Source organism: Psittacula echo (assembly GCF_963264785.1).
Source record: "Psittacula echo genome assembly, chromosome: 2".
Lineage (NCBI taxonomy): Eukaryota > Metazoa > Chordata > Aves > Psittaciformes > Psittacidae > Psittacula > Psittacula echo.
Window position 1 is genome coordinate 4156711 of NC_137737.1, and position 24712 is coordinate 4181422.

Here is a 24712-nt window from a genome sequence, read left to right on the forward strand (position 1 = left end):
CAGCCAAAGTGGTTTTGGTCACAAGCTTTGTCTGAAAATAGGTTTTACTACGAGGGTCATAAAAATTTTTAGACTGCTCTTAGTGAAGGTAGTCCTGCCATTTGCATTCTCTGAGCAAGCAAAGCTAAAATTTCCCCTTAAGAATAATTGTGAAAGTACTACAATGTTCATGAGCCCTGCTGATCACTACTAGTAAGCTGAGAAACCAGATGGTAGAAGTAAGTTGCTGACACTTGGTATTGATAATGATAGAAAGAGGATAAGCAAAGTCTTGTAGTGTAGGAGGAAGTAGAAGCAGTACACATTACTGGGAAGTAGTTAACTGGATTCTTCTTTAGAGAGAACAGAAGGGAACTCTGAATTTCTGGTAGTGTAAGCCTTCCAGACAAATCTGTATTAACCTTGATAAACACACCTTGGTCACAGTTCCATAGTCGTGTGATTGATGCATTTTTCTTGGCCTAGAAATGGTGGTGTGTGCATTGGAAGTGGACCGAGAAAAGGCCTTCCTAATGCAGCTATTTATTGTTGTTGCTTAACATCCTGCTTCTTTGTGCCTTGGTAGGATTAGCTCCAAGTGAGGAATGGGAAGCTGTAGTCACAGCTTCAGAAGCTTCTGTGGTGTTGCTTGTCTGCCCATCCGATACAGCTCCATAGGCCAGTATCATTTCTTAGCCCAATTATCCATATAAAAACTTGGCCTGCAACAAGTACTGAAGTGTTTTAAGGTATCAACTAGTAGATGCTTGAAAATTAATTGCACTATAGGGGGGAAGACATCTAAGACAGCTTACTATATATGTGGGTTGACTCATTTAATATAGAACACTGTGGTTTTGGGGATAGCTTTTTTGGATACACTAAAAGATGTTGCAGAAGCCCACATCTCCAGCATGCAGATCTGTGTAGCAGTCTAAAGGACTGTAGAGCATTTGCTGACAGTATTGGAGAAGTAATCTTTCTCTTGATTTGTGGAAGTAATGCATAGTAAAGGCAGAATTATCTGCTTGAGTTACTGTGTTCCAGCATGTAGCAAGCACTTTTTTTTTCCCCTCCTAAATTGCCTGGCATAACCCACTTAATATTTTGGAAGGTAGTGATGAAGAGAAAAGTGATCAGGATCTCATTGGCTAAGCAATTAAATGTAATGGATAGCAAAGATATTAGTTATTTGAAACTGTTATTTGCTAACTACAAGCGTAGTGTATGCTACATAGACTATAGAGGTTTTTGAGAAGTTAGATTAAGATCCATCCAGAGTTGTCTCACAGTATATTATTTCACTCTAGAGAAAGGAGCTGCCTATGAAAAGGTCTTTGGGCCTTTACCTTCTCTAATCCTGTGCCAGATTTTCTCTGCAGATTATTTTTCTTTTCCTTGCATACAGTACACAGTGTTCTTTGTAAAAGTGGGAGGTAACATGAATGAAACATGATAAAAATCAATGGATTTTTGAGTCCTGTCACAAAAAAGAGTGTCAAAAATCAGCTTTGTAGCACAATTCTTCTGTGCTAATGAAGATTTATTTGGAAAAGCCTGACCTCTGAGAGTACTTCTAACACTTCTGGTTAAGGATATTTAACTTATTAAAATGTCCTTAAAAAGCTTATTAGACTTTCTGAAGTCCCAATTGATAGTATTAGAGAAATGATCAGTTAGATACCTTTTTTGAGTTGTTATTTGTGTTTAGCAGCCATGTCAGTTGGTATAGGGAAAAAGGTTTTTCTCAGCAGTAAAATTTAATGGCTGTCAGTTCAGCTCTGCATGCTCTTACTGGGATGACTTGGTTGCTCAGCATGCTTGTTGAGAATGTGGAGTCATCTTGGTCAAAGTCATATGTTTCTGGGTTTGTTTTGAAATAGCACTTAGGCTTAATGGTTTTCAGCCCTAAACTGGTGTTTGGTGGCTAATAGCAAGAATGTGGTATCTATGATCTATTTGCAATAAAAATCAAAAGCTAGTACTTAGAATGGGAAACATTAAAGAAAAGAATAGAAGCTAGTAATTCTGTAGGGCATTTCAGCAAAGTGGGGAGATCATGGCAAAATTGTGGGTGAATGTTTGGCTTAGAAAAGTGAGGTCCGAGAAAGCTGAAACAGAAGGTTAATATATATATTTATATAAATATGTTTATATATATATTTATACTTTTATATAAAGTATAACCATTTAAAGTGTGAAAAGTCATAATTTCTAATGGCAATTTCCTGAGAATTGATTTGATTTAATACAGATTTGTATGCGTAGGCTTAACAGCAGCTGTCACTAGATGTGTTCTTAATGGCAGAGTAGGTGAATTTGAATGAAACTGTTTCTTCCTAGGGATTGAATCTTGTGAGCATCACCTGCTTCATGGATGCTGGTAAAAGTAGTGGTACACTTAACCAAAGGCTAGCTGTTTGCATGACGTGATTTGGTTTTTCTTCTGATGTTGAAACTAATAGTTCTTTTAAATATACATAAATATATATACATAAATACATATGGAAAAATTTCAATACACATAAAATGTTGAGAAAGAATCTGTTATTTGTAGAGCCATGTCTGAAATATTTTTTGACTCAATTTCTTGTATAATTTGAAACATGGGAAAGCATTTGGAAATAACTTGCTTTATAAATGTATATATTGTATAATAATGTGTATTCACCATCCTTTTTAAAGAAGACTTATGTCAGTGTATATACTTATGATTTCAATAAATACCTAACCAGTACTGGAGTGTATATAAGTCACATATTTTGTAGTACTTTAAAAATGTGACCACAGACTTTCCAATTCTGGTCATTGCATAAATGCATCATTGAAAGGATGGCAAAGAACAAAACAAAGCTCTTTCAGTGTAATAAAATACAGAAACTGGAGTGGAAGTGTGGCAGAGCGTATCTGAGCTCCCATGCTTGGCCTGTGATGCGCTGCGCAGCAGCAGCCCAGCTGCTCAGTCCCACTGGCTTCAGGCCACAGAAAGCTGAGTGGGGCAGCTAAGGTGCAGTTCTTTTGTCTGCCATAATACCCCGGTTCAAGAGTCAAACACACCTCATATTGCCCTGCCTCTCATCTTGGTCTCTAGACGTGCCTTATTAGAGCTGCAGTGAAGGAGCAAGTCTTGTTGGCGTAGTGTTTCACTAGGAGCTACATGGCAAGTGTAGAGTTCCCAGGGCTTTCTCTTGAAAGTGAAAGCATGGGAGTTCCACATTCACCTTCGTTCATCATTTCCTTGGGCCCCTGGATGAAGCCTTTGTGGAGTCTATTTAGGTAAGCAGATAGAAAAACAAATACTGAGTTGAATTAATACAAGCTGTTCTATTTGAGTACATGGCAAGCAGCATGTGGTATAGAAAATGAAGGTTGTCCTACCCTTTTTAGGGCATAATAATGCTGGAATTTTTTAATATATTGTCATCTTGAAGTACTTTATATTTTAAGTCTCAACATCCACAGAGAAGTTTTATACAGGGCAATAATTATTTTTTAAAGCATAAAACTACTTATTCAAATTGTGTGCAAGTATAATGGGAAACCCATTTCTGTGGAGCGTGTGTTTGCATGTCAGGTGTCTTCCAGTTAATGGAGAAGGTGGATGTGTGCATGGCGTGATGGGGGAAGAAAGTATCAGTTCAGCTTATTAAATAAGCAGGAATTTGGAAACTCTGACACTGCATTAAGTATCAGAGCAGTGCTGAGCTGTGTGGTCAGTGTCGCTCTTGTGCTGTTCTGCAGTTCACGAAACTCTAGCTTCCTAAATTTATAGGAAAACATTACTTTTCATAGCATTGAATTGAAGCTTTTGTACTGTAGTCAAGTTTTATGACTTCACTTGCATCTATGCTCTTGTTTGCGGTTTTCTTAATGTTGTTTCTACTTTCTTTGTGTACTAGAAAATGTAAATAGGCCTATTGAGTCTGCCCTCATTAATGGGTAGAAAAGTAGAGGCAGGGAATGGAATTTACCTGGAGTGATTACTTTCTGACCAGGTATTGACGATAATGAGCTAAAGGATTATGAATATATGTAACTGTTAGGACTTTTGTGATCACGGAACACGTCATTGCAGAAATTAGTCTTCTCAATTGCACATTCAGTGTTTTCTTTTATTATTCCAGGTGGTACTCTGTGAAAATTAGCTGAATTGTAGATACTTTTTAAAGTGCAGTGCTTACAAAAAAACCCCAAACATTTTAATGACCTTAATACTGCATTACTGATATGTATTTTGAAAGGAAATGCTAGTGCTCTCCTTCCCTTCAGACTTTGGTTTTGTTTCTTAGGTTGCACATCTTCAAAAAATCCCTGATGGTGACAATGAGACAATGATTCCTGTACTGTCTTCAAAAAAAGCAAGTGAATTGCCAGTTGATGAAGTAGCGAGCATTCTGCAAGTAAGTGGTTTTATATCTCTTCAGAATGTGCTGATGTTACCAAACGATATATTTGGTATTTCTTAAGGACAGATCTTGCAATTGAAAGTGTAGGCATTGTCATGCAGTTTGATGCAAGCTGTTGTCTACTTCTGGAAGAACGTTGGGTTTTAAATTGTTACTCAAAATGCTCTAGTCTCTGATATTTTCAAAAAAATCAGGTGTTTGGAGGGGGATGAGATTCAACTTGAAAGTGTTTGGGTTTCTGTGTGCTTTGAAGATTGCTTTTTGGTAATAAAAAACCTAGAGTCAATCTTCCTGTAGAATTCTGGCCTATTTTTCATTGCTATTGCTTCCATTTCTCTAGGGAATCCTTAATGTCCTTAATTTATTTTGGTAGCCTCCATTTTAAGTGGAGGAACAGGATTAAGAAAGTTACCCATTGATAGATTTATGAACCATTGAGTCTGGGTTAATTTTCATGATAAATGGTCTTTTTTCATTTTCTGTGTGCTTGACTGCTTGAGGAGTGCACCATGATAAACGTTGGTCACTGACAGCTCAAGACTTTGGAACTGTTTCTGTCATTTGGCTGAGTAACTTAACTCCTGCCATAATCCTCAAGACTCTAAATTATGGCCGCAGCTTGGCTAGTTGTAGAGTGTTCTGCAAGTAAGACCAGTCATCATTTAGAAATGGGAAACAGCATCTGCTTCTGTAGTTCTTCTTTGAATATCTGGTTGAATTGCTTCAGTACTGCCAAATTGAGTTTTAGAATAGTAGCTAGTTAGCTTTATTGTCATACAAACATTAGTACCAAGCTTGTATTTCTAATATCGCTAAATTTGTATAGTCTAAAGCTATGTATTTTGGGGTTGGAATTTATTTTGAAGTGTAGTTTATAACTGTTTATAAATGTAATTTCTGACTGTTATTCTTTGCATACTTTAATAGGCTAACCTTCAGAATGGCTTAAAAAACTGTGAAGTTTGTCATAGACGGGCCTTCCATGGGTGGAATGAATTCGATATTAGTGAAGATGAACCACTGTGGAAAAAATATATTTCCCAGGTTAAGATTTTTGTCCTTTCTGCTTTTTGGCTTTAATATGTGTCAGTAGTTTTGCTTTTCATTTTGATTTACTTAGATTTCATGTGCATGAGCATATTCTGATATTAGTAGGGAAGCTAGCATAATAGGAGCTTGTAGAATAATTCACCAATTTAAAAAGCTTTTATTTAGGTGTATGCCAGTGCTTTAATCATATGATTTGTTCTATAACATATGTTCATAACTAGCCAAAGGGTAACATTCAGAACTAGCCTGAGGCTTGTATTAGCAGAATAAAGTTCGCTGTAAGCAAAGACTTGAGCATGAATGACACTAAGGTCAGACGCAAATACCTATTACTGTTGGTAAATACTTAAAAGGAATATGAAGTATGAATAACTTGCTAGACAAAGGAAATCTTAAAACCCAAAACTGCTGCCTTTGAACTGAGGTGGGGCCAGACTTGATTCTTGTGTTAAGCAGAACTGGCAAAAGTCAAGTGTGAATTGTCTTCTTATCAGTGTGATTTATCATTCACATGTATATACACACACACACACACTCTCCTGTGGGCACATGCAGCTTTTCAGAATTGTGTGGAAGTGTCACTCCTTCCTCCCAGCCTACACAAGGTACTTACAATACTACACAAGGTATTTACAGCAAATTTCCACACAGGAAGTTCTTCTAATGAATCTTTAATGTCAGACATTTCGGTCAATGTTTCCTGCATCTTGTCTGAGCAGCAGTGCAGTTAAGTTCTAGAGTAAACCCTGAAGTAATAGATGGTTAATTCTAGAGAAACTGTTTTACTTGGCAGAGACTAAAAGGATATTCAGCTCCCTGCTGATGACAACAGTGGGAACATCATCACATACTAGCTGTCCTTTGGCATTAATGGTGTATTTTCCCATGTGCAGTCGCAAATTAGTCAGATGCATCAGAACACTTCTAAAGCATATATCCAAGTATATTTTAGGTAGGATTTAAGATACATATTCTTTGCATGTGCTTATCATGTGTGCTTTTAGAGTGTTCTGTAATTATAGGAATGTTTTGTACCTTTTTTTTTTGTTTTTAGACCATGTTAGCAAACAGCTGCCATGTAGAAGCAAGAGCCTTCAGTATTAATCTGAAGAAGGCATATGATCTAAAAAGAAAACTTGTGTCTTCTAAAACAAGAAATCATGTATTAAAAGTTATGAAGTACATTGCTGCCTTGATAGTGATCAGTTGCTAGGAACAGGATCAGCTTGTTACCTCAGACATTTATAATATATTTCAGGCTGCTTTTTGTATATTTAAATACAATATAAACAAATATGGGAGACAATTTTCTTTGTCTTAAAAATGTGAATTAAGAAATGTAAGAAACTTTTTTTCCTGTTATATCACATACAGACTATTCAAAGTCTTTATTTAAAAAAGTACTCTCAAACTTCTGAACTGTACAGAGTCAGATTTTCTTTGCACTGTTAGGTTAGAAATAATTCTAGAATAGGATGCTTTAGAAATCGATCAGATCTGCTTTGAGAAGTAGATAAAATGGCATTTCTGTCAGTAGTCTTGCTGAATCGTTGTTCTGTTTCATTGCAGTTTAAAAATCCCCTTATTATGCTTCTCCTGGCATCTGCAGTCATCAGTGTTGTAATGCATCAGTTTGATGATGCTGTCAGTATCACTGTGGTAAGGAACTAAAATTTCATCTTCTCTGGGAGCACTTCAGAATGCATGACCACATACACTTTCAACATCCCATGAATGCCAATGTGGGATGGGATCGCTTGATTATAATTAATGGATTTGATTTGTATGCTGTCATTAAATCTGTTTGTGACTAGGTTTTTCTTTTCTTGACTGGTAGCAGTAGTATGTATTAAAATACATCAGTAATTGTCTGGCTGCATTTTGCATATTTAATCTCTCACTGGTTGAAATGCCTATCTTTAGCCATTTGTTCAGAGGAGCAGGTTTTTTGTTGTCATCTGCGTATCTTTAATTTCAAATGGAAACCAACATAAGCCTTCTGTGAACTTACTTTAAAGATGGAATCTTTTAAAACTTGAAAAAGTAACCTGAAGGTAGAAGATGGAATAATTTTTACTTTTTGGTAGAAGTTTGCAGTTAAACAGGGTGCTAAACCAGCACCTCAAATATAGTACTGCCAAACATTTGTCATTGCAAATGTCACAGAGAGGAAAGTTACAATTCCTTTGACCATATTGGGGTGATAGGTGATAACTGAAAACTGGGATTTCTCTGTGACCAGAGGCGGTTCTAGCTATTTTTTGTCTTGGCTGACGTCCATACTCTCTATGTTGAGTTTTCCTTATCTAACTAACTATAGATAACTGGAGGTTGCCCCCTAACCCCTCTCATCTTTTAGAAAGAATAATTTTTCTTTGGAAGATAAACTATGTGGCTTCTTTATTCAAATTCAGAATTGCATGTGTTCTCTTATAGAATCATAGAATAGTTAGGTTTGGAAAGGACCTTAAGATCATCCAGTTCCAACCCCCCTGCCATGGGCAGGGACACCTCACACTAAACCATGCCACCCAAGGCCTCATCCAACCTGGCCTTGAACACCGCCAGGGATGGAGCATTCACAGGCTTCTTGGGCAACCCATTCCAGTGCCTCACCACCCTTACAGTGAAGAACTTCCTTAGATCCAATCTGTAGTGTTATAGTGTTAGCTTGGAATGGTCTGTTGTGTTCCTAAGTTATACTTAGGTCAAGTATTGTATTATGGAAGGTATGTAATTGTTGTGACTGAAAGTTGAATTATTTCATGGTTTTTCCTTGGGTTAGTGCCCTTAAGTCTATTTTCCTAATCCTCTTGGGCAAGGCAATGAAAAAAGAACAGGGCAGTTAGAGTAAGAGAACAGTAATTTCTTCATTCTATGTTACAACCTGGGAAGGAATCTTTTAGCAGTGAACATTGGTAGAGGTGTGTTAAAACATGACGGAAAAGTGTAGTTGAGTTTGTCATTTGTGCTTTTTGTTTAACTTCTGACTGACCTTGCATTTAGTCTTGTTCTTAGTAATGCCACTATATCACCTAGTGCATATTTTTGCTTCATTTTCAGATGATAATGCAGTTTTTCCACGTCTGTATATTTGTGCCCAGAGTCATAGGAAAAAACCTAATTTGCTGCTAAAGATCAATGGCATGTATTTCTTTTGGTGGTAATGCTGGTTTGAGCAGCTTTTGCCATCTTTTGGCTCTGCTGGTACAAAATGCATTGTAAAACTTTTTGATCTGGACTGGGAACTGATGAAGATTAAGGGGAAAAAAACCCCAAACCATACCTTTCTCCATTTGGAGGATACTGGCTTCTTGAGGCAAGCCGTTGCGCGTAGATGCAAGCTGATAGACTGATGTGAGGCTAGGAGTGCAAAGCTGTGTCAGGTAGCATGCGTTGTAGGAGATAATATTGCCTCCAAAAGAAATATGTAGCTGTGGTGGAAATGTTCCATGGAAAGGTGGAATATATGTACTGATTTTTTGCTATACAGTTAGTGAGGCTAACATTAGCATCACAAGACAGATTTACTGGATTTATCCTTGATTTAGTGAAGCGTTCTTCAAGAGAGTTTTTTTTCTTGCAAAATGGTAATATCTGATGGTTTTAGTAGTTGCCTTGTGTACTTTGAAGGCTTAATTAATGGAAGTTGTGTTATGGTTTTGTAAGTTTTGTTTGAGATCTCTGGTATCTTGGCTGTTTGGAGTGTACTTGGTGTCCTATCTCCCTTGGGAATCTTGGGCAGAGTTTGAGTCTTGTTCTTCTCTGGGTATCCTTGCTGGGATATTTTATGACTCATCATCTTCAGTTCATTCTTAGTCTTTCTGTCTGCTTATTTGAATGGAACCACATCTGTGATTTTCTGTAGTGCTTAACATGTTATTCGTAGCTTTGTTTTGTTCACAGAAAACACCCGTCACACTTCATTCAGACCAGTTTTTCTGTTTGTGTCATGGTTCTCTCTCCACTGCTGGATCTTGCTCACTGTTCAGAAACATGAAGCAGAGGAAGTTTTTCCTCAAAATTGCTGTCTAGTTATTATTTCTAGTAAAATCAGGTTATTGAGTCTTGAACATCACCAGAGCAGATGTAAATAGGTAGTGGGTTTGCTTTTATAACAGACTCAAGGGATATGGAGTGATTCTCATAATTAGAAGGTCTGTTTCCAAATGAGATTGTTAACATATGTAGTATGTAGTTATTATTATATTACATGGTTATTATTATTACTATTATGTAGTTACACGTATTGTTAACATATGTAGTAACAACTATGGCTGAGCAAAAGCAAATGGAGTCATTTACTTTCATGGCCATTTGGGATTGTTTTATCTCACCTGCTTTTGTTTTCTTGCAGGCAATACTCATTGTTGTTACAGTTGCCTTTGTTCAGGTAAGACATCTGTTGTCCAAATAAGATTATTGCTTTTATGTAAACTCTTCTATTTATCAGACTGAAGTAGTTGCCTCGATGCATTGTACTATGCATGGTTGAGTGAAATGCTCTGTGCTTTCATTCAGGTCTTTTGCCTTTTTTTAAAGTGCCTTATTTGTCCTGATATTTACGCATCTATATTGATATTCAGCCATAAGAGAGTACTTGTAAAGAAGCACTCAGAATAAACAGTGCAAAAGTGCTTAAGTATTTAACTTCATGTAACATAGATTTTGAAAATGTAACTCTGGCGTCAATTTTGTATAGAAATTTAAGGAAAAAACAGTCTTTAATTTTCTGAGTCATAAAAAGTTGATTTAATTCTGTAAATAGTTTTACTCAGTGTGTGCCTAAACCAGAATTGCTTTGGGTCCGTGTTTTATATCTTTGTTACCTTTTGTAACCTGTTTATTGATTTAGAGATGAGTTGTGTTACCTTACTTCTCCTGTAAGACAGCATGAACATAGTCTTTTTGGCATTGACTCGTTAAACTGTAGAATTTAATCATGAGTTCAGAACCATTACTACAAGTTTTAGAAAGACCTGAATATGTTGAAGGAGAATGCAAAGGACCTCTGCTATTCTGTCAGAAGAAATGCATCTAGATAAATTGGTAATTTTTTCACTGTTTGGACCATACTTGCTTTTTAAAGTATCTAATACAGGACTGTTGAGGAGCATCTCTTATCCTTTAGGTTGGAATATTACTTTAACACAGCTCTACTAGTAAGGTAAATTTCAGTGGATATGGATGTATTTTATTGTGGCTTAACTTTTGCCTGTTTTAAAAATGCTATCTGATTTTTTTAATGCCTCTGCAGGAGTACAGATCAGAAAAATCTCTTGAAGAGCTTAGTAAACTTGTGCCTCCAGAATGCCATTGGTATGTAATTGCACATCCTTTGGCCTAAATTAAGTCATGTGAAGTTTAATGTGAAATGAGTACATGAAAAAGATTTTACTGAACTTACTGCCTTTATATCAAGCTTTTATGCTGACATAAGACATGCTTGTTTTTGCTTATTTTAAAGATTGTTTTGTGAGTGTAAAAAATTACTTCACACTGCTGCTTCTCTGAACCTTTCAAATGATGTCAATAATGTGTAACTTCTCAGAAACAAGCAGCAAATTAGAAATAGTACTTTGTTGAAACTAATAACACTGCACTGTGTAGTCAACAGTGTGAATGCTTTTCTCGGGCAAAATGGGGGGGAAACATTATTGCTCTTCGTGTTTTTACCTACAGTGTACGAGAAGGCAGGGTAGAACACACACTCGCAAGAGATTTAGTCCCAGGTGATACAGTCTGCCTGTCAGTTGGAGACAGAGTCCCGGCTGATCTACGACTATTTGAGGTATATATCTAATATTGTTTTAATATTTAATAACTTCTTTTTGTGGGACAAGGGGGAAGAGAAGACAGCCCCTGAATACTGAAGTGCAATAAGTGTTATTGGTTGGAATTCATAGCTGTTTTGATAGAAATTTTGGAAGGATTACTTCCCAAGTGTAACTGTGCATTCCTTACAGTAGATGTATAGTTTCTTGTTGTAGAGTATGAGAGGGAAAGAATTTTCCAATTTGATGTAGTAATGGAGTTTTAAAACTGTTGGTTGAGTCCTTTTTATAATATGCTAAGCATGTAAAATGACTGGTTTCAGTCTAATTGACAAGATATTTTGGCAGCTGGTTGCAGGTGTGTTTGAGTCTTTATTTGTATTAATGTTTAGGGTATTGTTTGGGTGTTCTCTGGTAATGGAATATTAAGAAAAAAAAGGAGAATTGAAATACTGCCACCGTAATCTTTTCCCTCTGATACTATTTTGTGTGTGTTGTTACAACTTCTAGTTTACTGTTTGATTTCTAACATTAGCACTGGTAAAAGTGCTTGAGTTGAAGCAATAGCAATGTAGTGGTACTTGCAGGTTCTCTAAAAATGAAGTGTGTATATATATATTCGTCTTGCTTATTTTGGTTGGATAATGTCATGTTACTTTTATGTTAGATTGGGCATTCTCAAGTTACCCAGTAACTGGGCTATCATGTTAAAGTAATTTTTGGATATGATGAGCCGTATATCCACAGTTGATACTGGATTAATCAGTGTTCATTTTTATAGGTAAAGCCTGAACGAGCTACTTTCTGAGACAAATTTGAGGCACTCCTCAAATTTGTCTGGACCATCAGTTATTAGCCCCTGTAGTGTAGTGTAGCTACTACTTGAGAGAGTTGGCTTTCTGTGACTGCAAACACTTTCTTGTTCCCTCAGCAATTGTATTGTCTCTGCACCGATACAAAGCTGCTATTGCAGCAGCATCTACTTTCTTGCTCATAAGCTTATTGCATGCCATGATAGCATGCTTGGGCCTCTTACAAATGAAAGCAGAAACAGCATTAGGTTTCTCAGATGTCTGTAGCCCTACACAAGATGAAAATTTTTGCCATTTTATTCTCAACTATTCTTGCAGATCATTTGAAAATAAAAGTGTGTGATCTTATTTTCATCTTGTCTCTACTGGGCATTGTTATGGGGTGGTGGACTTAAAAAGAAATTACAGGAAGATCATCTTTTTGAAGAAAGAACTAGATCTCGTCCACATAGACTGGTTGATACCATCCCAGGAAACTTCAGTAATCTTAGTTGGGTACCATTTAGTTTCTGAAGTCTTTCATGTGTGAAAAGAAGATTCTTCACTCGTGTAATCTTGAAGGGGCAATCTTGTTCCAAAAACCTGTTCGATGACCTTTTCTGGACTAAGTTTTCTGTATGTTAATAAGTGGTCCATGAGGTTTTATAGTAATCTTCTCTAAAGCCAAAATATTACATCAAGAACTAACGTACCCATAACAGTGTAGATTTTAAACACAGTTCCTTTTGATAGTGTTGATAAATGTTTTGGAGCTCGTGGCTAAAGTGCAGGAGTTGCAAAGTGGCATCTTCAGCCTGGTTCAGCTTGGAGTCTGAGCAATACATCATGAATAAAAAATTGCTATTAAACTTTATAGAGTTAATAATTCTTTATGGCTTTGCTGGAAAGATTCATTGCAATTTTTGACAAGTGTCCCTTTTCCTTTATTGAGACAGCATCCATATTTTAAAAGGGGGTACTGCACTGGTAACTACTTGGGAGACTAGCCCGAATTAGAGGGATTTGGCTGATCAAAAACAATTTAGTAATGGTACTCCTGTTTTAACATTGACTAAATTGGTTTTGCTATGGCACCCTGTGTTCATTTTGATGTCCAGGTAGAACTGGAGTGCATCAGGGTTGTCATGCTGCTTAAAATACAAAACACTAAAAACCCCTCAGCTCAAACCTAGGAGTGATCTGCAGTAGTATGGTGGTACAGAACGTGACATAACTGATTCTTGCTTACTCCTTGTGAGATCCTCTCAAAGAGTTTTGGCATTTGAGTTTTATTATGCATCCTTTAACGCTGTTTTTCTTGAGAAGGCTTTCTTAAAAGTTAATGATATGGTTAACACCTGCGGCTTTATATTTTTAGTAATGCAAAATCATTTTACTACTTGTGAGCAGAGTTTTATGATTCAGGCTTTGGCTTTTTTCAAGACCCATTAATGTCAATACATTACAATGTATGAATTGATGTCAGCTGGAGAAAGACATTTCATTTTATATTTGGAGGCGTTATTTTTTGGTTTGAATTGTATTTATAGAACACGCATTTTATTTTCTTCAGCTGTCAGTTGATTAATACAGAATAATTAATTTTTAGCTTTTTGTTCTTGTAACCACCCACATGCTACCAAAAGCCTACAGAAATAAAACCTAGACCAAAAAAAAGGCAGTTTCTTTTCCTCTAGTCTGTGTAACTGTTGCCTGAATAGGATTTTTTCCTTTAGAGAATTTGTGACCAAAAACCACTGTTCATGAAGTCCCACAAGGCCAAGTCCAGGGTCCTGTAACTGGCTCAGGGCAATCCCAAGCACAACTACAGGATGGGCAAAGAGTGCATTCAGAGCAGCCCTGAGAAGAAGGACTTGGGGATATTAATTGATAAGAAGCTCAACATGAGCCAGCAGTGTGCACTTGCAGCCCAGAAAACCAACTGTGTGCTGGGTTGAATCAAAAGGAGTGCGACCAGCAGGTCAAAGGAGGTGATCCTACCCCTCTGCTCTCATGAGACCCCACCTGGAGTACTTTGTTCAGCTCTGGGGCTCCCAACACAAGAGGGATGTGGACCTGTTGGAGTGAATCTAGAGGAGGCCATGGAGATGCTCCAAGGGCTGGAGCAGCTCTTCTATGAAGACCAGCTGAAAGAGTTGGGCTTCTTCAGCCTGGAGAAGGCTCCAAGGAGACCTTAGAGCAGCTTCCAGTGCCTATCTGAAGACTACAAGAAACCTAGAGAGGGGGTTTTTATAAGACCAAGTAGGAACAGGACATGGGTTGATGGCTTTAAGCTGCCAGAGGGTAAATTTGGGTTAGATACAGGGAAGAAACCCTCTGCTGTGAGGGTGGTTTCCCAGAGAAGCTGTGGCTGCCGCATCCAACCTGCCCTTGAACACTGCCAGGGATGGGGTTCAAAACCAATTGTGAACATAAAATTATGACTAAACTTCGACTCATGAAAGTGAGAGCTGGCTTGTTGCTTTTGTTGATCCTTAAAATATGGTTGCCATTGACATGGCTTCTTACCATATGAATAAATTGGATATATATTTCATGTTAAAAAATGGGAAACTTTTGTTAACACTTCCAGTTATTTAAAGATTGTCATGCTTTTTAACTCTTTTGTTTTTCAAAGGCTGTGGATCTTTCTATTGATGAATCCAGTCTCACAGGTGAGACAGCTCCTTGCTCCAAATCTACAGCTCCTCAGCCAGCAGCAACCAATGGAGACCTTACTTCTAGGAGCAATATTGCTTTCATGGGAACATTGGTCAGATGTGGAAAAGCAAAGGTAAAATCATTATTGATAAGGAAGAATATTTTCCGTGTTTCAACTATTTGAAGGCTGTTCTTAAGACTACATATGTTTTGAGTTTCCTGAAACAATGGAAATGGTATAGAAGGAGAATTTTTTTATTGGGAATATGGAACACTGCTGTGATACACTGCAGAGCTTTTCTCATTGGTGTTTTTTCAGACACTGGTTTAAGAAGAAAAGTAACGTAGTAAGGTAAGAGAGCTCAGATTTGTAGGGAGCGAATGAAACTCTTCTGTCCAGGATTTTACTGTGGTATTTTGCTTTCTACAACTACATTCACCTGTTGGAAAACCTGTAACTGAAAATACAGTTGTAGTTAGCACTAGATAGGTGTTACTCTATTTGAGTTTTGTTACTGGCAGTTACCAAATACTTCAGCAGTGCAGAACACAGCAGTTTGTTTCACAGAGGCAAGATGTTCCTGTTGCCTCTTTAGGCAAGGAACAATATTTTAGGAAAAATATTCCCTACTTGTGCCAAGAATTGATTTTATGAACGAAGCCAGCAAAGTCATTCTGGGCTAAATGGCATTTGTCTGCTATTTAAGTCAAAACTATCAAGAGCAGCCACTGATGTTAAACTTCAGATTTGAATTTGTTTTATTTTTGTGTTTATTTTAGGGGATAGTTATTGGAACAGGAGAAAACTCTGAATTTGGGGAGGTTTTCAAAATGATGCAAGCAGAAGAGGTAAGAGTGAATATTTAGAAGCAAAGACATATATTTTGTAACTGTATATTAAATTCATTAAAACTGGATTTATTCCATAGGAACTTAGTTAGACATAATTACATTGCTTTTAATTTTCTTTCCTCTAGTGAAACAAGTCTTAGTTCTTGAACATGAAAGTGGTAATTGAATTCTGTGCAACAGAATATCCATAGCTGACCTGAAGAACCTTAACTGTGTAAATAACATGCTGAACCTGTTTAATGAAACAAATTTCATTGCAATTTATGGAAGTGGTTTTGGGGTTGTTTTTTCTTGGAGGTTTTTTTGTTTGCCCTCTAAGTGGAACTGCATTTGTGCAAAAGAGATTCATGTAACAGATCTGTAGGACCGCGTTTTCTTTTGATTAGCAGTGTACTTTGGGGTTATGCATGTATTGGCTGCTACTTCATGATCTCCACCTTATCCTTTAATCAGCTCCCTCTGACTCTTGTCTGTCGAACTCCCACAGTGATTTTTCTTCATTCCAGTACACTGATTTACCTGGGAATTCACTCGAGTGTGTTGTGTATCTTGGGCCTTCTAGCTGCTTCTCTGGCTGCCTGACCCAATGTAGGATTAAGGGGACAGTCTATCTCTAGATGTCAGTATGTGATCAGGCATAGTATAGGCAACACTTTTTCTCTGTGGATATTTATATTTCTGAAATCTGGCCAAAACAGCAAGTAAGGGAGCCGGGAGTGCATCACTGACCCCATGTTAGCTGCAGTGCCTTACTACACCTTTCAAAGGGAATACTGCTGCCCAGTCACCAAAGTGGAATCCACTTTTCTACACGTCTGAGGAAAATATGATCATCTGTTCAATAGTTTTAGCTTGCATTGTAACAAATGTAATTCTAAATGAGAAAAAAAACCCAATAAAATCTTTGTTAAGACCTTTTGTATTAGACTTGCTGTAGACATCACAAAGCTCCCAAAGAATATTGCTAATAAATATCTCATTTCATTGAAGTGTTCTTGAATCTTGTTGAATTCTGCACAAAATGGAACAGAGAAGTCTGTTTTCACAAAGTAAACGTATGGCAACAATAGGTGTAACTGCATTTTATTCACTGTCAGCCTCTTGAAATTTGGATCTCTAAAGTAATACTAATACAGTTCATGTTTTTTAACCCACGCTTGCTAACTCTTACATGTTTACTGTTCATCAAGGCTCCAAAGACACCTCTGCAGAAGAGCATGGATCTCTTGGGCAAACAGCTTTCCTTGTATTCCTTTGGTATAATAGGTAAGAGAATTTATGTGAAAGAATGACACATTATTATGTAACAAACTACCATGTAGGCTTGGGAGAAAGGAAGACTTGATCTCTTTTTTCTTTAAATATTTTGGCTCATTTTATTGGTCACTTTGAGTTCATGCCCCTATTACCTGAAGATGACTGGTGTGACAACATTCATCATAAAGATGTTATTTGTATTTTCTTGCAAACATACTTTTCTGACTGACTTATTGTCCTCTAAATGTTGCCTTTTAAATTCCAATGTGGCTTGTATTCTGATTCAAGGTGTGTGAAAGTGAGTACCTCACTGCTGGTAAGATTGGGCAACTTGACTAGCAGAAACTTGCTTCACCTTTGCCACCCTAATGGAATCATGCTTTGACAGAGAAAGAAATAATACTTTTTTTTTTTTTTAATAGGTAGCACAATGCTAAGCTTGGTTTTGGCTATTTGAGTTCTTATTCTTGTCCCCACTGGGGCTACAGTAGATGTTGGCTTTATATTTATCCTGACAATTGCTTTCTTTATAGGAGTTATTATGCTGGTTGGCTGGTTGCAAGGAAAACATATCCTTGATATGTTCACAATTGGTGTGAGGTGAGATTTTTGGTTTTAGTGCCTGAAAGCTAATGATATGTAGCGTGCTTGCACACAGACTCTGCTCTTAAGTTCACATAAGTAATTAAAAATGAAGATATGCTGTAAGAAGGCAAATTCATACTCATTTTTAATGATACAGTATGTTCTTGATAGTCTCTTAAACTGTGCATTTGTATGGTGATGAGAATGTTGTACAGTTTGAATTCTCATCACTGAGTAAATAAACTGTCATTTTATAAGTGGCATCAAACAGAACTAAGTTACTACAAGCCTTGTGTCATGTGGTTCATTAGCTCATTTTCTAGCACATTATGGAAACTTAATCCCAGGGTGTTGTCCGTTGGGAATAACACTGAATTTAGATCATTTACCTCTGTACTCTTAGAAAAGGTGCTGAGTTGCTAATTACATGCAGAGTACATAAGGTAGAATGTTTCTTTAAATGACAGGATCAAACTCCGGTGGTTTACCCTTTTGCAGGTGGGGGGGCACCGGCAATTGCTTCTTTAAGCATTGTGTAATGAGTTATTGTGATCTTGTTTCATCTGGTTTTTACAGGGGTTATTTGATTGGTTTTGAATGACTTTCTGTGTCATTCCCATACTTAGCTTGCTGCCAGGTCATGATCTGGAAGTAACAGCTGTGGATCAGTGGCCACTTGAACTGGTGGCACTTTCCGGTTCATTTTAGTCCTGACTGCACTTACTCTTCACAATCTGGGCTGCTTTGCATAGTCCCAGTTAGTGTTTTGTGTAGCCAAAACAGGAGTACCATTGATTTCTGCCTACCCCAATTTTTCTTCATACTTTTGGATAAATAATGCATAGAAACATCCAAGTTAATTGCATTTTGTTGCTGTCTTCAGAGCATATCTTAGCGCATGGTATTACAGCTAGAATCACATGGCAGCTGCTTCCTTCCACTTTTAACCTCAGTGGAAAGACTGCTACAGAAACAATGTTCTGAAGTGTAAATGCGTCATTACTATGTATTCATTAATGACATTCTAAGAGGAGATTTGTGTACTTTCATTACAGTTTGGCTGTAGCTGCAATCCCGGAAGGACTCCCAATTGTAGTAACAGTGACATTGGCCCTTGGTGTGATGAGAATGGTGAAGAAACGGGCTATTGTAAAGAAACTTCCTATTGTTGAAACTTTAGGTATGAAGACTAACAGATTAACACAAACATTGGTGACAACTGGTTAAAATACAGCACGTGTTCTTACTTTGCTAGCAGTGTGGTGGTATTTCTAACATATCTAAATTGAATGCATTTTAGACAGTTAGAATTCAGGTATGCGTTTTTGTGGGCCCTCTAACTACTTTTTTGTATTAATATTTAACTGAGATAAATAGTCCGTTCAATAATAGCATACCAATAGTGGAAACTGTGTGAGTGTTTGGATGTATGGAGTACACTTTTACACTTGTTTGCTGTAAGATGTTCTTGTTAAACAAGACTTGTAAAAATGTTCTTTTTAAAATGAATTTAAGGCTGATTTTGAAAATCCGAAGCAAATCTAAATTCGAATATTAGAAGAAGCTTTGTAAATATTAATTCACCTTTGAGATGTTATGAAACTCATTAAAACTTAAAAACTTTAAAACATTTTGTAGAGTTTCAGTCATGAAACATGTAAAACACAGGACATGGAAAATAGAAAAGTTAAATGAATCTGCTGCATTTAGATTTCTTTTTGCATTTAAAGATTGGAACTACTACTTTTTCCAATGCCTCTAGGAGAATTTAATTAGCGTTGCAAGGCTTTTTGTTGCTTTTGTAATTCCTGCTGTCATGTCCAAAAATACTGAGATGCTGCAACACTCTTTCAGAATGCTCTTTGCCTGACTTAAAAAGGCATCTAACAGATTTCACGTATTTGTCATCTTCTCAATCTTACTATACTTTGCATGCCTAGTAGGAAGTCACACTTCTGTGACACGAGTGTTGTGGCCACTGTTAGATACTTCTTGATAAAGATTTACTGCTCTAAATCAAGCTCTTAGCTTTATTCCTCACTAGGAATTCCAATTGAGATCCCACTGATGTAGTTTGAGATACTGTGGAATAACTTGAAGGAGGTGGTGAATGGAAGCATTTCAGATGAATTGTGAATTTGAGATTTTAATTAGTTGTATTTATTGGACAAACTTGCAAAGAACCGTAATCATTAGTAGTTGAAAGCTGGCTGTCTTTGGTAAATCTCTTTATGTTTTCTCACAAAGACAGCTGCAGTGTTTTCTAGAAGTCTACTTGTCTTGAATACGTATGTCCTTGTCAGTTACTTTGTTCTAAACAAGCCCTATCTTATAAATGGTAATTGGTTCTTTCAGGTTGTTGCAACGTAATTTGTTCGGATAAAACTGGAACTCTGACAAAAAATGAAATGACTGTAACTCATATTTTTACTTCTGATGGGCAGCATGCTGAGGTATGTAGTGAGAGTCTGTTAGGCTTTAATTTTCCTTCTTACTGTTGTGTCTATCAGCTGAAACATGCTCGAGTATACTGCAGGTAAAGCATCAGTTAAGAAAGTGTAAATTTGTTGCACCAAAATCCTGTTCCTCAACTTCCAGCTAATTCTGTTCTTCTTTTAATATTGCAGCCTTTGTTCTGTGTTTGTTGCAGAAGAATTTTTTGTATAATAAATCTTAAATCTTTTCATGGCTGTAGGTCACAATAAAAGGCAGAGTACAAAAGACAAGTTCAGAGATTGTTGTTCTTCAGTACAGAAAGTTGAGGTTATTTTGCTGTTTCAGGTGCATAAAAAATAAAACTTGTATTTTACAAACATTTAAAATGGGGATACCCAGCTTTTGGCTAAAAGACAATTTATTGTGTGAACTCTTCGTACTAAGTATTTGTTATCATTCTTGCTTTCTCGTAATGGATGGGGTTGGAAGTAGGAGCAGGACATGAAACAATGGTTGTTGAGGTTGGGGAGTTGTAGCAAAGACTGAAATAAATGTACAAAAGAGAAGGGAAAGCAGTAAGGTGTGGATTTGCATGTGGTTTCAGGGGAGTGTTAAGCAATTTCCAAAATTCCCAAACTTTTCTTGCTTGGAGGAGAGGGGATCCTGCAACACAGTTTACAGAGGGTCTTGTCACTCTTGTCAACATAAATACTGGCATTTTTTCTTACTCTTTCCTGTTACTTACATACATTTGCTTATATATCCTGTTATTTGTTTTTCTGTTCTTAGAATTGTGTAGGTATACTGTAATTTTTTGTTACTACTAGCATGATTTTTTTTTATATCTGGGTTAGATCATCTCTGTTTCCTCATTGAAAGAACTTGAAATGGCTGTAAAATATATTTGCTGCTAATGCCATAGATATGAAGACTTTTTAGAATTCTAGTGGGATGCCTGGGTTTTATGCACTAAAAACAGTTTCACTGTTTACTGTTTTACTGTTTTTAACACTTCTGAGGTCTCAACAGAGAGGCTGTTCAACCAGGAGTTTCTTTTTCTCCTTACTGGATGAAAGTAGGACTCTGCTCTGTACTTCCATCCTTTGCAGGGGAATGCGTTATTAACCAGGGTAGATACAAATAGGAGGAAACAATGAGAAAGCAAAAGGAAGAAGAAAAAAAGAAAGCATGCCCATTACTGTAAGGAAACAACACACACTGTGTCTATGTATGCTAAGGAATAAAGTTGCTACTTTAATTGGTCTTCAATAAAATACATTAAACTCACTTGCCCTCAGAGTTGTTCATTCCTTAAGCTAGTAAGCTAGCTGCATTAGAAGCTGAGTGGAGAATCCATTCACACTGACTAAAATCAGTCATTATGAGTGGCCTTTTGAACATTTTCTGTATAGTAAAAAGCTGAGATTGAAAGAGTTTATGAACCTGATTAACATTACACTGCATACTGCCTTTGGCTGTTTGCCTTGCAGGTTACTGGAGTAGGTTATAACAGGTTTGGAGAGGTGATGCTTGATGGTGAAGTTATTCATGGTTATAACAACCCATCCATTAGCAAAATTGTTGAGGTAAGATCTTGCACAGAGAGATGAGTTTTAATTGATGACATAGCTTTGTATGGCATTTACTTTGTGTTCTGTTTTCTCCCCATTTCTTTCTCATCTTTTAGGCTGGCTGTGTGTGCAATGATGCTTTGATTAGAAACAACACATTAATGGGGAAACCAACAGAAGGGGCTTTAATCGCGCTTGCTATGAAGGTACGTACTTGAAGGTGCCTTTTGAATTCATAGCAGGTGGGAAGTGTGTACACATAAATTGTGGGTTTTGTGTTTTCTTTGGTTTTTCTCTTTTTCTTTTCGGTGGTCTCCTAGATCTGTATTGCAGCTGCTCATCTCTTCTGTCTCTCATCTGTTGGAAATCTTTGCGCATTCTGAAAGATCACAGGATCACAGCATGGCTTGGGTTAGAAAGGACCTTAAGATCATCCAGTTCCGACCCCACCTTCTGCTAGACCAGGTTGCTCCAAGCCGCATCCAACCTGGCCTTGTACAGTGTCAGGGATGGAGCATTTACAGCTTCTCTGGGCAACCTGTGTCGTGTCTCAGCACGCTCAAAGTAAAGAACTTCTTCCTTATATCTAACCTGAACTTCCCCTGTTTAAACCCCTTCCCCCTTGTCCTATTGCTAGAGTCCTTGATGAAGATGAGAGAAAACAATTTAGCACTAAAGTAAAATCTTTTTTTTGCACTTGGTATTGTCTTTTTACCTGTCACGAGCTTATTTAATTTACCCATTGAATATTAATTGTGCTGCCTTTTTCCCAGTTCTCACCAGAGGCAGTAAGAAGTTGGTAATTGATGTATTGGTGACTGCAGCATTTATAGTGCCCTGTAAGTGTGGGGCACAGGTAGTTTGAATTGTGGACCCTGTAATTAAATGTTCTGGGTTTTTTTTACAATGCTCTGACACACTCATTGCAGCTGTTGAGAAATGTGGTGAGGCATCTTAGCCCTTTATTCACCATCACAGAAAAAAATTAACTCAAACACTGAAAGATGAATGCATTACAGTCTTTCTCTCCCTGTGTAACTAAGACCTGTTATGTATCCGTCTTGCTCGTGAGACTCATTCCAAGTCCCCAGTCGTTGACTGGAAAGGGCCAGAGTGGTGTGATTTTGGCAAGAGCCCATAGAAACTGAGAACAGGAGTCTTGCACATCTGTTGCTGGAAGGGGAGGTGGTGAAGGAGTTGTGAAGCTCTCTAAGTACTAAGAATGGCTTACAGCAGACTGCTGCTTCTGCATCTTTAATAGGCTCTTTCTCTTGGACTTGTTTAGAGGTAGAGCATGGAATGCTGCGATCTGCATCAGGGGTGGGGAGAGAACAACCTCTGAAATGAAATTAATTTTGTTTGGAGTCTTCATGGTCAGTTTCAGATGAAACGTTTGGGTGATTCCAGTTGCTACAAAAAAAAAGTCAGGCTGGATCATTCAAACCTGAAATCAGTGACTTTCCTTGTCCAGGCTTTGTCACAGTCTTGGGTTACAATTTTGTAGGCACTCTTAGCAGAGAAATTACACAGAAGATTTAAAAGCATTGGGGCGATAGATGTATTTTGTCAAACTAGGAGCTGCATTGCTAGCCACTGCAAGGCTCGTGCTTGTGGTTGATCAGAATCTACAAAGTATTTCAGAATCCTTGGATCTCAGATAGTATATAGTGTTAAATGATCTGACTTAATGCTGAAGCCTCAAAGAAGATTCTAGGTTCATTCATTTCTAGTTCGTCAGAAGCTTCTCTAAACTGGAACAGCGTGCTCAGAGGCAACTTTAGAGATGAAATGGTTTTAAACTAAGTAATGATTGTTGACATGTCTCAACAAGTTGACAAATGGTACAGCTGTTTGAAAAGAAACGGTTCTGACATTGTGGTGGTACTTCTGTTCTGTACAGATGGGTTTAGATGGGCTCCAGGAAGACTACATAAGGAAGGCTGAATATCCCTTCAGCTCAGAACAAAAATGGATGGCTGTTAAATGTATTCACAGAACGCAGCAGGTAAACTTCAATCACTATGTCCTTATGCACTGGCTCTGTAGAACGGCTATCTATGTTGTTTCATATCCTTATTTCTAATGTCAAAAGTTATGGCAGGCTGGTAGTAATGCACAGTCCTGGGAATATGGTTTGATAATGGATCAGGTTTAGTTTCAAGCTCTGAAGGGGAGATGAAAAATCACAAGAAATTCTTTCCATAAAAGGCATATTGGGAAATTATTTGCAGTATTTGGTTATCTGAAACTTTGAATGGAGACCTGGCTGGTTTTAATTCCTTCTCCCTCCTCAAACATCTAAAGCAATTCTGCCAATCTTTCTGCTGTTTCAGTGCTGCAGTTACATAATGAATTAAGAGCAAGATGCATTGATGTTCAATAGTAAAATTGCTTTTGTTTGAGAACACAGGTTTTCTGGGTTTGAAAGGGACAGCGCATTTCCCAGTGTTGACGGTACCCTGGATTATCAACACAAACCATTCTTTTTTTATCTTCTGGTGCTTTCATAAACATACTTAAATTCATATTTCAGTTAGACCAATCTGAATGTTTTTGTTACAAATATTAACAATCACTGCCAGTCTAATAACTGGAGCCTTCTAGGTATGTGCAACAACAGACCTTACCTTGGATTTATGGAGAAGTTTCTAGTACTTCTGACCAAAGAAAAGGCTGCTGACAGTGTTCAAGTGTCACAATAAAATCTGCTTTGGAAACAGAGCATTTGACGTCTTATATCTATCTGAATAGTATGGTTGAATTATCCTTGCCTGTGTAGAGTTGTGAGCAGGAATTGCTATATGATTTTCATCTATGTAAGGATTTACTGCGTCTGTGTTTCAGTATCAGCATTTTTGAAAGATTGTTGAAAAATTTGATTTAAAGTGAATATAAGTATTTGAAGGCTAAGAAAATGCAGTGGGTTTAGAAACTTAGAGCTTTGTCAGTTAAGCCTATCAGAAAGATTGAAGTAACTTAACTACTGTGTAAATACCTTCACAGGCAGAAAATAGATATATTAAAAAGGAGCTTTTTAGTTACATGGGAGAAAAGATGAGAACCAGTGATTGGAAATTGAGCTGAGGCAGCAATTCTTAATGGAAAAGGGGAAAGGGATTATTTAGCACTGCAGTTAAGTGTTTGAGGTAGCTGGAGGAATCTCAGTCCCTTGATACCATCAAGGCTAGATGGCTCTCTGGAAAATCTTAAGAGTTGTCAGGCAGGGTGCAAGGGTGTACAGGTGATGTTTAACAAACTATGCAGCTGGTAAGATGATGAGCTAAAGGTCTTTCAGGTCTGATGTTCTGTGTACATTTAATTTTTTGTCCTTTGCATGGCCTCTTTAGTCT

General features: G+C 37.3%; 1 protein-coding gene across 6 annotated transcripts in view; it reads left to right on the plus strand.

Moving 5' to 3' along the window:
* Positions 1-24712, plus strand: part of ATP2C1 (ATPase secretory pathway Ca2+ transporting 1) — a 48209-nt gene that overhangs the window by 10434 nt on the left and 13063 nt on the right. For 5 of the 6 annotated variants that reach the window (XR_013956327.1, XM_080612001.1, XM_080611999.1 and 2 more), the window contains exons 3-17: positions 4269-4379; positions 5313-5429; positions 7005-7094; positions 9793-9828; positions 10693-10754; positions 11118-11226; positions 14639-14794; positions 15442-15510; positions 16704-16779; positions 17304-17370; positions 18411-18535; positions 19711-19808; positions 21282-21377; positions 21479-21568; positions 23263-23367. Coding sequence is in view for 5 of the 6 variants with exons in the window: in XM_080611999.1 (XP_080468125.1) it covers positions 4269-4379; positions 5313-5429; positions 7005-7094; positions 9793-9828; positions 10693-10754; positions 11118-11226; positions 14639-14794; positions 15442-15510; positions 16704-16779; positions 17304-17370; positions 18411-18535; positions 19711-19808; positions 21282-21377; positions 21479-21568; positions 23263-23367 (1407 nt within the window). In the remaining variant the exon portion in view is untranslated. The remainder of the gene's footprint in view (positions 1-4268; positions 4380-5312; positions 5430-7004; positions 7095-9792; positions 9829-10692; positions 10755-11117; positions 11227-14638; positions 14795-15441; positions 15511-16703; positions 16780-17303; positions 17371-18410; positions 18536-19710; positions 19809-21281; positions 21378-21478; positions 21569-23262; positions 23368-24712) is intronic. The other variant, XM_080612003.1, reaches the window with a different exon arrangement.